This window comes from Phascolarctos cinereus, unplaced genomic scaffold (assembly GCF_003287225.1).
Source record: "Phascolarctos cinereus isolate Bilbo 61053 unplaced genomic scaffold, phaCin_HiC Scaffold_1;HRSCAF=81, whole genome shotgun sequence".
NCBI classification, from domain to species: Eukaryota; Metazoa; Chordata; class Mammalia; order Diprotodontia; family Phascolarctidae; genus Phascolarctos; species Phascolarctos cinereus.
In genome coordinates, this window is record NW_027555514.1 from 170485976 (window position 1) to 170502217 (window position 16242).

Sequence of the window (16242 nt, forward strand, 5' to 3'; positions counted from 1 at the left end):
GATTTTCTCTGCAAATTTTTTTATTATTCAGTTTGTAAATTTGTACTTTCATAATCACATTGAAGCAAATTAGTTCACAATATCTTAAAAATGAAAAAGCCATAATTTCAGATATAATTCATTTTCCTTATGAATAACTCTGATGTACTAAAATTTCTGATTGGCAATTAAGGAATATTTTACTAAAAATGTTAACCAAAAAAGAATTATAATTTATCTTCTAAAACAAGCTATACTTTAAACTGGAAATTTAAGCTAGGGTCCCAAAGATCCATGTCTACTACAAGAGGCAGTGTGGTAAAGTTGAAAGAATATTGGCCTTGAAATAATAAGTTCTAATTAAATCTTAGCTGTATAACTTAGTAGCTGTATAACTAGGGGGGCAAGTTACTTAACCTCGCTGCTTTAAATCCTCATTTATAAAAGGAGGACATTACCTAAAACAGCTGAGTTTTTAGGAGGCTCAAATGAATACCTTACATACACATACTTTATGTACACATAATGTACACAAAGTGGTTTGTAAACCTTATACAGCTACATGTCAGCTGCTATTAATTATTAATAATCCAAGCTTCAGTTTTCTTTTTTCTATAAAATGAGAATGTTTTTATTACCATCTCCTAGAACTGTGAAGGTCAAATGAAATGATGTATTTAATAAATATTTTATAACCAACAAGTACCATATAAATGTTAGTTAGCCGCTGTAGTAACTGACAGAACACATAAGGAAAATTGGTACATCTGTAGTATTCTCAATCATGTGACTTTTTTGGCCAACTGAAAATGTAGGCTAAGCTTATCCATTAGTTTGGTAGGAAAAGCTACACATAAAAAAAATGTTATTGATGGTTCTGATTATGACTTCGTGAAAAACTTGTCCAAGGATGCAATATTTTTACAAAGACAACTGGAAGTACTTCTATGATAATAAACATGAAGTAACATTCACAAATAAGTAGAGGCAGAAAACCCACAACAGCAATCAAACTAACATTTCTGTAACTAACTCTTAGGTTTATTTCATCAAACCTACCTACTCTGAATTTCAAGGTGAGCCCATGTGAGGGAAATACTTCAGCTTCCAAATGGAAGCATGAGGGAGCAGCTAGGCACCCTTAAGTGGACCTGAGTTCAAATCAGGCCTCAGACACATAACACTCACCAGCTGTGTGTCACTCTGGGCAAGTCACTTAACCCCAATTGACTCACCAAAAAACCAAAAAACAAATAGAAGCATGAAAGATAATATGCTACATTCCAAATTCTGCCACAGCAAGTTCTATTACAAGGAAAATTTATGTAGAGCACATTTCTAAACCCCAGTCAAATTTCCCCACTTCTAAATACAACTGTATACTAATAATACCTCAAGCACTTAGTAACACTGAATTGTCCTAGAAAGTAATCAGACTATACCAAACTTAAAATTACAGGAGTTAAGAACTTTAGAGGCTAGAAACCAGAGAAATTCAAGATGGCAGTACAACTTATGGTCTGTAAATAAATACTTAAATCTTTAAAGAAAATGCCACAGGCCTTTCAGGCCTTTTAATAGGCATGAAAGGCAACACTTCTGCTTTTAATAGTGATTTTAAAAATAAGGGGAAAAGTTATGAGTCCCTACAAGACAATGAATTCCTCAGTCCCTTACATCAATCCTTTATAATCTCTAGGACCTTCTACTTAATTTAAAGGCATGACACACCTGACCTTGAAGCAACAGATTTAAGACACAATGGAAGAAACACTTTATCTAACTGTGACCTTATGAAATGTAGAAAAGCAACCTAAGAATCCTAAAATAATGATTTTTAACTTCTTAATTATCCCTCAATGCACATTATTTGATTCACAAAACTATTTGATAAATCAGCTTAAATTATTGTCAAGAAAATGATTCCTTTGATGTCCCATAAGTACAAAAACAAGACTTTAATCAACAGTTCTTAAAAAACAAAAACTTCTAAAATTTTATGCAGCAACAGTCAACAAAAGCAAAGAAACGGAAGGCTCATTCTACTTTATGCTATATAACCTTAAATCTAATATGCTGTGTTCTGCAATACATGGTACACATTATATCATGAGAATGAATGAGAGTGGGGGGCTATACTCTGCACTTTCATGCTTCTGTTTGGCAGTCACAAGCATATTTTATTAATTAATTTTTAGTAATTTGGCAATTTCATTATTTTAAAATCCAATGTTAAAAGTTAAAAACATCAAACATTGGCACCCCCCCTCTCCAACCAATCCCCCAAAGTCAATTGTTTTATTAGTGTACATTCAGATTGGCTTCCAAGTGCCTTCTCTCCAGTCCATGTTGAGATGCTTCAAGGATTCGTCGAGGTGCACCAAGGAAGATTCCTTCAGGGCTGTGACGGTGTACCATGTCAATCTGTAGTACAGAGTCATCATAATGTTAATACGGATATGATCCGTAATTTAAAAATTGAATGAGTTAGTTCATGCGTGTTAGCCAATTGCTTTATTACTTGAAAAAAATTTTTTTAAAGAATTCCAAAAAAGACATTGGTTAAAAAAAAGGATTAAAAATTAGTCATTATTTAGGCTAAAAAATCAGCCCTTCCCAGCTTCCCACTTAACATCAAAATATGTGCTCAAAAACTTAATTGTGGGCACATATATTTATAGCAGAGTGTAGCCCTAAGGGAGGGATTGCTTGTTCCAAAATGCTGCAATTATGATATTTTAAAAGTTGTTCCTTTTGGGTAAAAATCAAAATCACAAAACATCAATATGTATTAGTTAGAATTAAAAACAAGAAAGGAAATAATTAATTATTATAGAAGACTGATATCAGGTCTTTGGATGAGTAGCTCTGCATTGTGAAAGGAAGGTTTAAGAGTACTAAAAAATAATGTCTAATTGTTAAAAAAGAGATCAGGGTAAGTGGTACAATCTCAGTTCAACCTATTTCTTTTATAGTCACTATTGGATGGGACTAGGAAGTCTAGCATCTCAGATTTCAGCAGAGTCTTTGTTAGGATTGGTTGCTTGTTTTTTTTCCAGACAAGTAAAAATTTTATTGTCCTGGGGTAGAAATATTTCAAAAGATATGTCATTTCTAAAATGTAAGGTATTTTGGGACTTCATAGGAATTACATTTTTCTTATCAATAATTTCACGCTGACTCACCACTAACCTTTTCTAATGTAAACATTATATGCTTTTAGCACTACCTTATTTGGCAACAGTTGGATTTTTATGTCCAGTAAGAATGCTACTTGAATTTCCAAGGATTACATTTAGATAATATTTTGCATTGTACCATTCTAGATTTTGCAAGTTTATTCAATTTATTGTTTTATTGAATTAAATATTTATTTATTTATTAATTATTCCTGTGATACAGATTATCTAAAGAACTACATATGGGGTTTTAAAGCTATTAAGACTAAGCACTCCTTGGCTTTTAGGTTTTGCATTCTTCCAATCTTCAGCCTCATAAATGCAAAAAAATTATAACTTCTTCAATCTGAGTATCCCCTTCGGTGACACAGAGGACTTTCACAGACCTTTTCCCCTTGTGGCCCAAAAAACTAACTAATGGCCAATCATTTGGTAATAGCAATTCTTACTCTAAGCGCACAAAGTTATTTCCAAAAAACAAGGAAATACTTTAAATTAATGCCTTTAATGCTATAGTTTAGTAATTCAGATAGTTAAAAAGACATTCCAATAATCATTACTTATATTTTAAATGCCATGAAAAGTATAAAAGACAACTTTTATTCAGTCAATTGTTGCATAGTTTAGATAGCAACCCAGTTAGGATGAATTTAATCATTAATATTTTAACTGGCTTTTGTTATTACTAAACAGAATTGCTATTGATTATCAGTTTATTTTGTAGCCTGTGATTTAATGCTGCTATTGTTTCAATTAGTTTCTTTGCTGACTTCCTAGGATTTTCTCAGTCAACTCTCTTGTCCTCTGCCAACAGGACAAAAACAGTTGGCCTCCTTTTTGTCTGTTGTTTCTTTTTTGTCTTAGTGCTATTGCAAACATTTTCAGAACTATGCCAAATAATAGCGGGAAAAGGAGGTATCGTTGCTTTTCTGGATTTACTGGGAATGCTAGTTTTTGGTTTTAGATCCTTTCATGCCTATACATTGTAGTGTTTTTTTTTAATAGCAAAAATGAGTATTGTAAATAGAGTATTTTTTTCAAAGGCTTTTTAGGCAGCTATTAAAATAATTATGTGGCCTGGGATTTTCAAAAGTGATTGTTCATTTTCCTTATGTTGAGCGACCAGAGTCTTTATGTTAAAAATCCAATTTGATCACAGGGAATGACTTGTTGGATAAATTGCAACAATTCTTTGGCCAGGATTTAATTTACATTTTAAAATAAATAGTCCTTAGTGATACTGGTCTATAGCTCTCTTCTTTGCTTTATGCTTTCCCAGTTTAGTCAGCCAACAGATACTTCTTAAGTAACCTATGACGTGCCAAGCACTGTGTTAAGTGCTGGGGATACAAAGAAAGACATAAAGACAAGTCCCTGTCTTTCAGGGACTTTGCCTTTCACAATCTAATGACAATTAATAAGTTTTGGTATTAGGACTATATTTTTCTCCAAAAAAGGAATTTGGTAAAAAATGCTCTCTCAATTCTTTAGAACAACATAGGTTCTTTTTAATCCAGTTAAATGTATGTACATCCTTCTGGACCAGGGGTTCCTTAATAGCTGCTAGTTCAATTTCCTTTTCTGAATTACATCTGTTAATATTTATAACAATAGTTACATCTATTATTGGTTACAGTTTTGTAGATAATCCTCTATTACATAGAATTCCAAGTTTTGTTGACATCTAACTTTATTCAGTAAGTTCTGATAATTGTTTTTATTTCTTTTGCATTGTGATTTTACTTGTTCATTTTTGTTAATTTGACTTACCTTTCTTCTTTTTAATCAAATTAAAGTTTTATCTAGTTTATTTTTCCCCAAGAGCCATATTTTAACTGAATAGCTATAGTTTTTTTAATTGGATTCATCAGTTCTATAGTCTCTTTGTTTCATCATTATCACTGTCTTTCATGTAATTATTATTTCTGTTGTTTATGATTATCATTGTCTTTCATATAATTATTGTTTCTATGATTTGTTCTTTGAACCACTCATTGTGTAGGATATTAAATCTCTATAGGTTGTATCTTTTCTTGTGTTCTATAAATTGATTATCATTTTTATTTCATTATGATCCACAATGGACATTTAATATTACTGTACATTTATATTTATTTGCAATTTGTGCCCCAATGCAGGATCTATTTTTATAAAAGTGCCATGTGGTGCTTAGAAATACGTACATTTCTTAAGTGGTCTCATTTAGAAGGCACTGTAAGTCTTTTACCTCTATATTTTAACAGTTTGTTCAGTTCTAGATCTTCCCTTTTGTTTATCTTGTGATTCATTTTTTCAGCTGTGAGAGAGGAATGTTAATTATGATTATCCTTCATGACAATCTCCTAAGAATGTAGGTTAGTATTAGCCAGTCTATTTTCCCAGTCTTTTCTTAGACAACAGAACCATGGATGTCTAAAGAGGTAAATGGCTAAAAGCATACTCTGCCTTTCCTGCTTTTTCATCTCACAGAAAGTAAGGTAAATCTGACAATCCTATTTTCTTCTTGGTGACCTAGATGAAGGCTATTGTTAAAGAAATTCTGGATCAAAACCCCTTTAATTCTTGTCCAGAATTTTCAATTGCTAAAATTCTGAGAGCCGATAAATTAAGTTCCTCTAGAATAAGTAATAAGTTGTCTCAGTACTTAAAGATAAGTATCTCATGATGAGTCTCAAGGGTTTAAAGTGCTTCTGAATTAAGTCACCATTGTGTTGTTTGCTGTTTTTTTTTCCCTAGAGTTTTCAGTATTTTCATTTTCTGGAAGTCATTTTGAAATACACAAAGGCAGAAGATCAAAATATTATTTAAATACATCTTAGAAAAATAGAATTTTGAATAAAGACTTACCTGTATTTCCCTAACTAGACTTTGTTTTAATACACCATACAAAAGATAAAAGTAAACATCAGAATTTAAGGCAGGAGATCAAACATGAGAGAGAAACACTTTGCAAATTTGGAGATAAAGAATGGAAATGGAAGAAACCACAGTTGAAAAGACTATGTTTAAATGAAGCTGCTGTTATTCATGAGTATTTTTTTAAAATCTGAACAAAACAAAGCAAATAAACTTAACCCATAGTTCCCCTTTTCATTTTTAGAAGTTTAGGTAAAAAGAAAAAAAAATACCTTGGAATGTTGCTCCTTTAGCTTCATTATAATACCTGGGTCATCTTTTTTGCTGGCCATTAGCAACCTAAACATCTGCTCTCGGTACTTGCTCATTATGAGTTCTAAAGCAGATTGGTGTTCTTCAAGAGATGTGCGTAATTCTATCAAAAATCAAAATACATGTTATTCAAATTTTGGAATAAAAAGGCTAAGTAATCCTTTTGGTACAAGAAATCATTTTCTAAGAAGCAAGATGTCTTTTGTTAAAACTTGATGAAAATGCAAACAAAAAAAAGATTATTCATTAATTATTTTACCCTAGAAAAAGAAGGTGAAGCTGGCTGAAAGAGCTGGCTGAGCAGTATCTTCTCCCTGCAGGGAAAAAGCTTACTAAGTATCTTTAATGGATGGTATTAAGGGACCTTAAGAATGGGTAGCATAAATTTCACTGTCAGTAGAGAGCAGTGTAACATCTCTAGAAGACCCCAACAATGCTACAACATCAGAGGCATGACCTGCCCCTCTTGGTGTGTGCCCTTCTTACAAATACTTCCATTGTGTATAACCCATGGATGGTCCCTATGCAAATCCACACTTCTCACTAAGGGTGTATATACATATATGTAGGAGAATGATCATCCATCAGGGCCAACAAATAGCTGACCCTATTACTTCCTACTAATGTATAATTTTCTGGGCTTGAAATTCAAGTTTTGAGCTTGTGAAACCACCTACAGTCTGATCCTTCATTTCCTACCCAACTGGACTATCTGCAATCTCCATCTGATTTAATTTAAGAGATGAAAAGACTTAGATAAACACAACTTGTCACTGAAGGCAGGAATCATATCTTTGTATCTTTCTCAGGACCTAGCACAGTATCCTGCATACAGCTTACTGAATGAATGAATGATATGAGTGGCTGCAAAACTCTCAATATCCTCAGTTGAAGTAGGATGGTCAATGTCCTGGGCCTGATGTGGTAGGATGTAACAACACAGGTTCTGCTCTGCCAACCCCTAGCATTGTCATCTGGTCTGCTGCTGACCCTCAATATTGCCAGGCCTTTTAATCTGCCCTGGAGCTGAACTGTCTTATATATATATTGCTTACTCTAATTAAAATAGTGCTTTCCCTTTGAGAGTAGGGACTATCTAGCTTGTTCTGTTTGTATCCTCAGTGCTTATCAGAGTGGGTAGCACATAGTAAGCACTTAACAAATGGGTTTTTTTTGTTATTAATTCATCACTTCACTTTGCATTCATTCATTCATTCAAATCTCATGTTTCTTTGAGTTCCCCACATTGATCATTTCTTACTGCACAATAATGTTCCAGGATATCTATACACCAGTTTTTTTTCAGCCCTTTCTTAATGGATGAACACAACACCTTTGTTTCCAGTTCTTGGTTACCACAAAGAAGGCTATGACTATTTTCACACTGCTATCCAGAACAGTTAGACTTCATGCTTCCATCAACAGTGCTGTAGATTTAGAATTGGGAGGCACCTTGAAAGTCATGTACCAGAAGCACTTATTTTTCAGATGAAGAAACCCTAAGGAGTTAAGTGACTTTGTCACATAAGTAGTAAACACTATGTCCTCTGACCCCCAAATCTAGTGCTCATGCTGCCCCTACCCCCACCTTTTTAACTTTTTTTTCTTACTAGTATTTTATTTTTTCCAATTACATGTAAAGATCATTTTCAACATCCACTTTTATAAGATTTTAAGGTCCAAATTTTTTTTCTCTTCCCTTCCTCCCCTTCCCCCTCCAAGATGGCAAGCAATCTGATACAAGTTTTTTTTAAATTAAACAATTTATTAACTTTTAGTTTTCAACATTCATTTCCGTAAGATTTTGAGTTTCAAATTCTCTTCCTCTCCCTCTCCTCCCCCCTCTTCAAGACGGTGTGCAATATAGGCTTTACTTATACATTCATATTAAGCATATACATCTTTCTAGGTTTTCCTGAAATCTGCCTACTCATCATTTCTTATAGCACAATATTATTCCATTACATTTATATACCACAACTTGTTCAGCCATTCCCCAACCGATGAGCATTCCTTCAATTTCCAATTCTTTGCCAGCATAAAAAGAGCTGCTATAAATATTTTTGTACATGTGGGTCCTGTTCCATTTTTTATGATGTCTTTGGGATATAGACCTAGTAGTGGTATTGTTGGATCAACGGGTATGCACAGTTTTGACCTTTAGAAATAGTTCATGATGTAAGGAAGAATCAGAACCAATGGGAGAAACCACAAGAAAGAAGAATCAAAACAACAAAAGAAAAGGAGAGCAAATAGTACGCTTCCATCTGCATTCAGATTCCATAGTTCTTTCTCTGAATGTGGATAGCTTTTTTCATTGTAAGTCTTTTGGAGCTGTCTTAGATCCTTGCATTGCTGAGAAGGGCTAAGTCTACCAAAGTTAGTCATCGTACAAGGTGGCTGTTACTGTGTACAATGTTTTCCTAGTTCTGCTCATTTCACTCAGCATCAGTCCATACAAGTCTTTCCAGGTTTTTCTGAAGTCTGCCTGCTCATCATTTCTTACAGTACAATAATATTCCATTACATTTATATACCACAGCTTGTTTAGCCATTCCCCAATTGATGGGGAACCCCTCAATTTCCAATTCTTGGCCACTACAAAAAAAGCTACAATAAATATTTTTGTACATGTGGGTCCTTTTCCTGTTTTTTATGATCTCTTTGGGATACAGACCTAGAAGTAGTATTGCAGGGTCAAAGGGTATGATATAAGTTACATATGTACAATCATATTAAACATATTTCCACATTAAGCATGTTGTGAAAGAACTAGAACAAAAGGGAAAAACCACGAGAAAGAAAAAAAAGTGAAAATAGTAGGCTTCAATAAGTAAACCAACGCCATAGTTCTTTCTTTGGATGTGGATAGCATTTTCCATCATGAGTCTTTTGGAATTGTATTAGACCATTATATTACTGAGAATAAGTAAGGCAATCATAGCTGATCATCATACAATGTCACTGTTACTGTGTACAATGGTTCTGCTCCCTTTATTCAGCATCAGTTCATGTACATCTTTCTAGGTTTTTCTGAAATCTGCCTACTCATCATTTCTTATAGCACAATATTATTCCATTACATTTATATACTACAACTTGTTCAGCCATTCCCCAACTGATGAGCATTCCTTCAATTTCCAATTCTTTGCCAGCATAAAAAGAGCTGCTATAAATATTTTTGTACATGTGGGTCCTGTTCCATTTTTTATGATCTCTTTGGGATATAGACCTAGTAGTGGTATTATTGGATCAATGGGTATGCACAGTTTTGACCTTTAGAAATAGTTCCAAATTGCTCTCCAGAATTTTGGATGAGTTTACAACTCTTATCAACTATGCATTAGTGTTCCAATTTTCCCACATCTTCTCCAACATTTATCATTTTCCTTTTCTGTCATATTCGCTAATTTGATAGGTGTGAGGTGGTACCTCAGAGTTGTTTTGATTTGCATTTCTCTAATCAATAGTGATGTAGAGCATTTTTTCATGACTACAGATAGCTTTAATTTCTTTATCTGAAAACTGCCTGTTTATATCCTTTGATCATTTATCAAGTGGGAACTCATGCTGCTTTTTATTCTCCTTGACCTCTCAAAGGCACCAGACACATTTTCCCCTAGGTTTCTATGACAAAGAACTTTTATAATTTTCCTTCTGCCTTTCTGACTTATGCTTTGCTGATTCTATATTCTCTTCTCACCTGTCAAGTGTAGGTGTTATCTAGGATTCTTTCCAGGGCCCTATACTAGCTTCTCTACACACTATCCCTCAGTGATCTCAAAGTTTCAAATACAACCTCTATGTAATAGCTCCCAAATCTCCATTTCCATCTCTAGTATCTCCCCAGAGTTCCAGTTGTGTATTTTCAACTGGATGTTAGCACCTTACTCTTAATATGTCTAAAACCAAACTCATCATCTTTCCCCCCCCAAATACGACCCCTCTTCTAATTTCTCTTTTAAGGGAAATGCCGTCATCTCACCCTAAAAGCCTTGGAGTTATCTTTGACTCTTCTATCCTGCAATCTCTTTTGCATCTGGCACTACCCTCTTAATCCTCCTCCAGTCCACTGTGGACTGACCTGCAACATATGTATGAGAGTGATATACTCAGAAGTGTGCTTCTCCTCTTCGCATAAATGTGGAAGACAGCCAGGAGAGTGGGACAGACCTCAAGCAGGGATATCAATTAGGAGGTTTTTTAATGCTTTAGGGAGGAGCTGATGGAGGCCTAAACTACGGTAATGGCTATGTGAGTGGATGCAAGTAATGAGGAGTAAAGGATGACTCTGAGATTGTGAATGTGAGTGCCTGGAAGAACAGTGGTTTTCTTAATAGAAATAGAGAAATTTGGAAGGAAATGGGAGAGGAAAGACTATCTAAGGGAAGAAGGTAGTGGATAGTGTCAAATATTATAGAGAGGTCAAGAAGGATGAGTACTGAGAAAAGGCCCTCAGATTTGGCAATTACAAGATAACTGTTAACTTCAGAGAGAACAGTTTCAGCTGAGTGATGGAGTCAGAAGTCAAACTGCAAAGGATTGAAAAGTGAATGAGAATGGCTGAACAAATTATGGTATATGAATGTGATGGAATACTTCTGTGCTATAAGCAATGATGAAGGGATGGTTTCAGAAAAACCTGGGAAGACCTATATGAACTGATGCAAAGTGAAATGACCAGAACCAGGAGAAAAATTTATACAGAAACAGCAAGACTGGATCAATGATCCACCACAATTTCAAAGAACTCTTGATAGAAAAATGCTATCTATTCCAGATAGAGAAATTACTGACTCAGAGTGAAGATTGAAGCATACTTTTTCTCTTTGCCTTTTTTCTTTCAGAACATGTATAATGTGGAAATATATTTTGTATGACTTCATATATACAAAATGGGTATTTTAATTCTTGCCTTCTCAATGGGAGAAGGAGGGAGTAGAGGGAAAAAAAGGAATGAGAGGAGAGGAATTATGCAGTAGATGAGATTCTTATTCAGGCATGGGCTAGACTACATGGCCAGTGAATTCCCTTGTAACTCTAAAATTCTATGATACTGGAAAATAATGCAAAGCAATTAAGGCAGAACCAGAAAAACAGAATATACTCTATTGTATAAACACAAGGGGGAAATGAATGGTAACAAATGGACAAAGAATTCTGATGTAGACTTTAAAATGACAAAAATATCATGACATTTAGTGTACTGAAATTAATTTATTTAAAAGTAAATAACTGCAAAGCAAGTTCAATTAGCTATATCAATATTTGCTTATAATAAATCAAAACTTATTGATTTATTTTAAATTCAGAAAACAATCCAGTCTCACAGCCACTGAAGAGGTTTCATTCTTAATTTATCGTAATTAGAAGCACTTTAACTTACCTTTATTTTCTTGCTGCAATTCTCTGATCTGTCTGTTTTCTTGCTGAATTCCCATAACTAATGTAGAACGTGGTCGGTGTCTTGCAACCTCATTAAGTTCTTGAATTTCTTCTTGATACTAATTGTAAAGATTGAAGGAGAAAAATAATTTCATAAAAGAAATATTCAGTTTGCTAAAAAAAAAATTGGAACCTAATTTTTTGATGTCAGTTACACACTATTTCTTACAAATCAATAAGCAATTTACTCTCTGAATGGCCCTTTTTTGGGGAGTGAGATCAGTAGCTGTGATTTTACTAGCACAGGGGAACTCCTGGTGGAATTTCCCTTCTTTCCATGAATATAATTTAGCAATTCATCCATAACTCATAGAAAGCTGCTTGGTGCACTGAGAGGTTAACCCTTTCCCATGGTTACAAGACTTGCATACGGTGAAGGAAAGACTAGATAGAACCCATGTCTTTCAGAGGTTGATGCTAGCCTTATATCCACTATGGCATAGTGCCTCTCTGTGAATATTCCTATGATACATGCAAATGAGACAACATATTTTCAGCTCTTTTCATATAATTTTTATTATCAATTTGAAAAATTAATCAGTCATTTTTACATCTAGTTCATTGAACTGTTTACATACAGAACTTATATCACTAGAGATGGGAAGGTGTATTAACTGTTTCAGATAATTACAATAACAAATGTAAATGTTAGTCTGTTTCATTATTTTATTTGTTAGAAACTATACTACATGAGTCTCTTTACATATTCTTGAAAAGCTTGCAATATGGTAAATTTCTGAAAAGTAAGTTATATTTTACTATTGACTTATACTGAGAAATCAGAGTGGCATTCCTCAAGAAAACAGTTCCCACAGCCTTGAAATGAAAACTTTTGACCTATCCCCAAAGTATACCGGGGATTGTAGTTTACTACTTGTGTATTTTGCAGCACTTTTCCAACTATGACATCAGTCTATTACTGCTGTGATTTCCCTTGACTACTGGGGACAAAGGAAAAATTTCCTAGCCTAATGACCCCAATTCTCTAGAAACTGCTCCTGGAACTCTGATTTGGGAATTTGCTGTTAGTGGAGCTGGGCTGCAAAATTATACTTCAGCAGTATAGAACTGACCTTACATAGTATTAAAATCTACAAATCTCTATGCTGGAAGTTTGAGATTTTATAAAATGAGGATTTCCTCCTTTTAAAATTCTATAACCAGTTTAATTTTTACTTACAACTTCACTAATGTGAAAATATGTTTCATAGGAATGTAAATGTATAGCCTATATCAGATTGTGTGCTGTATTGGGGAGGGTGGTGGGGAGGAAGGGGGAGAAAAATTTTAAACACAAAAGCATATGGAAGTGATTGTTGATAAATCAAAATAAACTAATTTTAAAAAAATTCTATAACCAGGGAACTGAGTCAAATTTATAAAAAAAAGAGCCATTCCCTAAATGATAATAATCAAAGGATACAAACAGGCAGTTTTCAGAGGAAAACACTGAAGCTATCAAAGGTTATGTGAAAAATGCTCTAAATCACTAATAATCAAAGAAATGCAAAGATACCACCTCACACCCATCAGATTGGCTAAGAAAACAGAAAAGGAAAACAACAAATGCTGGAGGAGAGATGGGAAAAAGATACACTAATATACTGTTGGTGGAACTGTGAACTGGTTCAACCATTCTGGAGAACAATTTGGAACTATGCCCAAAAGGGTATAAACTGTGCATACTCTTTGACCCAGAAATACTGCTACTAGGTCTATACCACAAAGAGATCAAAGAAAAAGGAAAAGAACCCATATGTACAAAAATATTAAAGCTGCTCTTTTTGTGATAGCAAAGACCAGAAAACTGAGGGGATATGCATTAATTGGTGAATGGCTGAACAAATTATGATATGTGGATGTGATGGAATATTACTGTGTTGTAAAAAAAGAAGGGGATAGTTTCAGAAAAACCTGGGAAGACTTCTATGAACTAATGCAGAGTGACGTGAATAGAACCAAGAGAACAGAAACAGCAAGATTGTAAAGATAATTAACTATGAAAGACTTAGCAACTCTGATCAATACAATGATCCATGACAATTCCAGAGGACTCATGAAGAAAAATTCTACCCACTTAACAGACAGAGAACTGACAGACTCAGAGTATAGACTCAAGCACATTTTTTTCTCTTTTTAAATTTTTCTTATTCTAATTCCAACCCCTCCCCACCCCCAAACATGGCTAATGTGTGGAAATCTGTTTTGAATGACTTCATATGTTTTATTGGTATTGTGAGGGCAACTAGATGGGGCAGTGGACAGAGTGCTGGGTCTAAAGTCAGGAAAACCTGAGCTCAAATCCAGCCTCAGACACTTATTAGTTGTGTAACCCTGGGCAAGTCACTTAACTGTGTTTGCCTCAGTTTCCTCATTTCTAAAATGAGCTGGAAAAGGGAATAGCAAACCACTCAAGTATCTCTGCCATGAAAAACCCCCAAAAGGGGGCATGAAGAGCCAGATATGGCTGAACAACAACAAAAACAACTTCTTGCCTTTTCAGTGGGTGGGGGCAGGGTAGAGAAGGGAAAAGTTTAGCACAGAATAAAAAGAAAATTTTAAAAAAGAAAAATAATTCTGTAACTTTGGAATTCTGTGAATTGAATTTGCTTAAAATTAAGAATATTCAAAGTTCATGAAACAATATTTAAGGCCCTCCCCCCAGAAGAAAAGAGATAAGAAAGTACTGGCCTATATTTTGGAGTTTCAGAGTTGAGGAGCTGGACAGGCTAGGAATCTCCTACCAATGTAAACCACCTCAATACCAGCCATATTCTCAAGTCTTACTGGGGCTCCTTCCCCTCTCACACTGCCAAGCACATGACCTGGGAACTTAACTACAGTGTTTCCATGGGAAAGCATATTTCTTACAATTTATAAATAAGCCTATTGTAAGAAGCTGATTTCTTGTCTATATGGAAACAGAGAAGGCAATGAACTTCTACCAGGACAAAAAAATAACTATTAGGAAACATCAGAACACTGAACCCTGGGGTATGTACTCAAGAGTACTTGAATAACTTTCTAGTACTGGAAATACTATGCCTCTGGCATATTACTAGTTGTAAATATCCTATTTTAAAGAAGACAAAATATGCATGTGTATTTTTAACATTTTAAGTGTATCCTGCTTTAATGCCAGTAGTGCTAAAGAGCCCATGTTCTAGAAAGGACTGCCACAATGAAAAATTATAATAGTACTTTTCTAACAGTGCATTTTTTATTGGCTACAGAAATCCATGTACTATGCAGAACTATTATTAAAAAGAATTATCTAGTCACTCTTAGTCATAAGCAATATCAATTTCTTGTACTTTTATACAGGTATATCAGCAGGGACAAAATGTATTACCTCTTCAAATTTATAAAAGCATACACATTATAATAGGAGGCTCGGCAGAAAAACTCTGGAGGCACAGGATTTCAGTTCACATACATCTGAAGCTGACTGCCTATGTAAATTTAATTTAACCTTCCTACATTTCAGTTTTGTCTTCTGTAAAATGAGGGGTTTGGACTAGACAGCTTTGAAGGTCACTCACCAAACTTCATCTGGCAGAAAAAGTACATGAAACCGAACTATAAAGAAAAAGTAGGTGAGACTATCTGTACCCAAATATGCTAAAATTGAAAGTAAACATTAAATGCTATAAGCTACATAGACCAATGTTTAAAGTTAAGATCTTAATTCAAAATGTCAAATTACTTTTAAGTTCTAGGACTACTAAAAATGATTTTCACATTTTTGAATAAAGTTTTATTGTGTTTAAAAATACGAAAACCTATTAAAAACCTAATTCTTAGCTCACAGGGGCCCTCTAGGAGTAGTTTGTCCTCTCCTAAATCTAGAGAATTACAGATGCAAATAGGTACTAACTAAACACTGATGCAGCTCAAGATACATCTAAAATAAATGAATGTTTGCTTTTATAATGAAGTAATAAAAAAAGACGTACAAACCTGTTTCATTGCTTCTACTCGCTTGTTGAGAGCTGTAGTTTGTTCAATCAGAGATTCTGCTGCATTGTCATGGTCTCTTAATCGTTCAACGAGTGCTTTAGCATCTGCAAGAGCTTTTTCAATTGTGCAGCTCATTTCTATAGGACAGGGAATAAGTAAAATCATGTTTGTGTTCTATGGTTGCTACCTTACATATAGTAACATCAAGTTTGTTTTGATTTTTTTTTTGGTGGCATTTAGTTATAAGCCCTAAAACAACACTGTATCAGCATGGTTCATTCTCCAGAAAAGAGGCATCCCTGTGTGATACATGATATCTTTGTCATTCTATTTTAACCATGTCCTCAGGTTTTCTCTACAAAAATATAAAAACCACCACCCACAGTTTATAAAATTAAGGACTAACAAAAATATGTGCAGTAATATGTAGGACCAAAATATGACTACTGAGTCATACTAAAATAACAGAACCAGAAACAACTTTCCTCCTCTCCTCTCTTCTTAACTCAAA

General features: G+C 34.3%; 1 protein-coding gene across 6 annotated transcripts in view; it reads right to left on the reverse strand.

Moving 5' to 3' along the window:
• The window catches only part of FGFR1OP2 (FGFR1 oncogene partner 2), a 31530-nt gene that overhangs the window by 3717 nt on the left and 11571 nt on the right, over positions 1-16242 (reverse strand). For 4 of the 6 annotated variants that reach the window (XM_078154993.1, XM_020965090.2, XM_078154991.1 and 1 more), the window contains 4 exons: positions 15732-15868; positions 11713-11830; positions 6287-6429; positions 2290-2403 (listed from right to left, as the gene is read on the reverse strand). In XM_078154993.1, the coding sequence (XP_078011119.1) occupies positions 2290-2403; positions 6287-6429; positions 11713-11830; positions 15732-15866 (510 nt within the window). In that variant the 5' untranslated portion in view covers positions 15867-15868. Of the gene's footprint in view, positions 1-2280; positions 2404-6286; positions 6430-11712; positions 11831-15731; positions 15869-16242 lie in introns of those variants that run through there. The other 2 variants (XM_020965093.2, XM_020965091.2) reach the window with 2 other exon arrangements.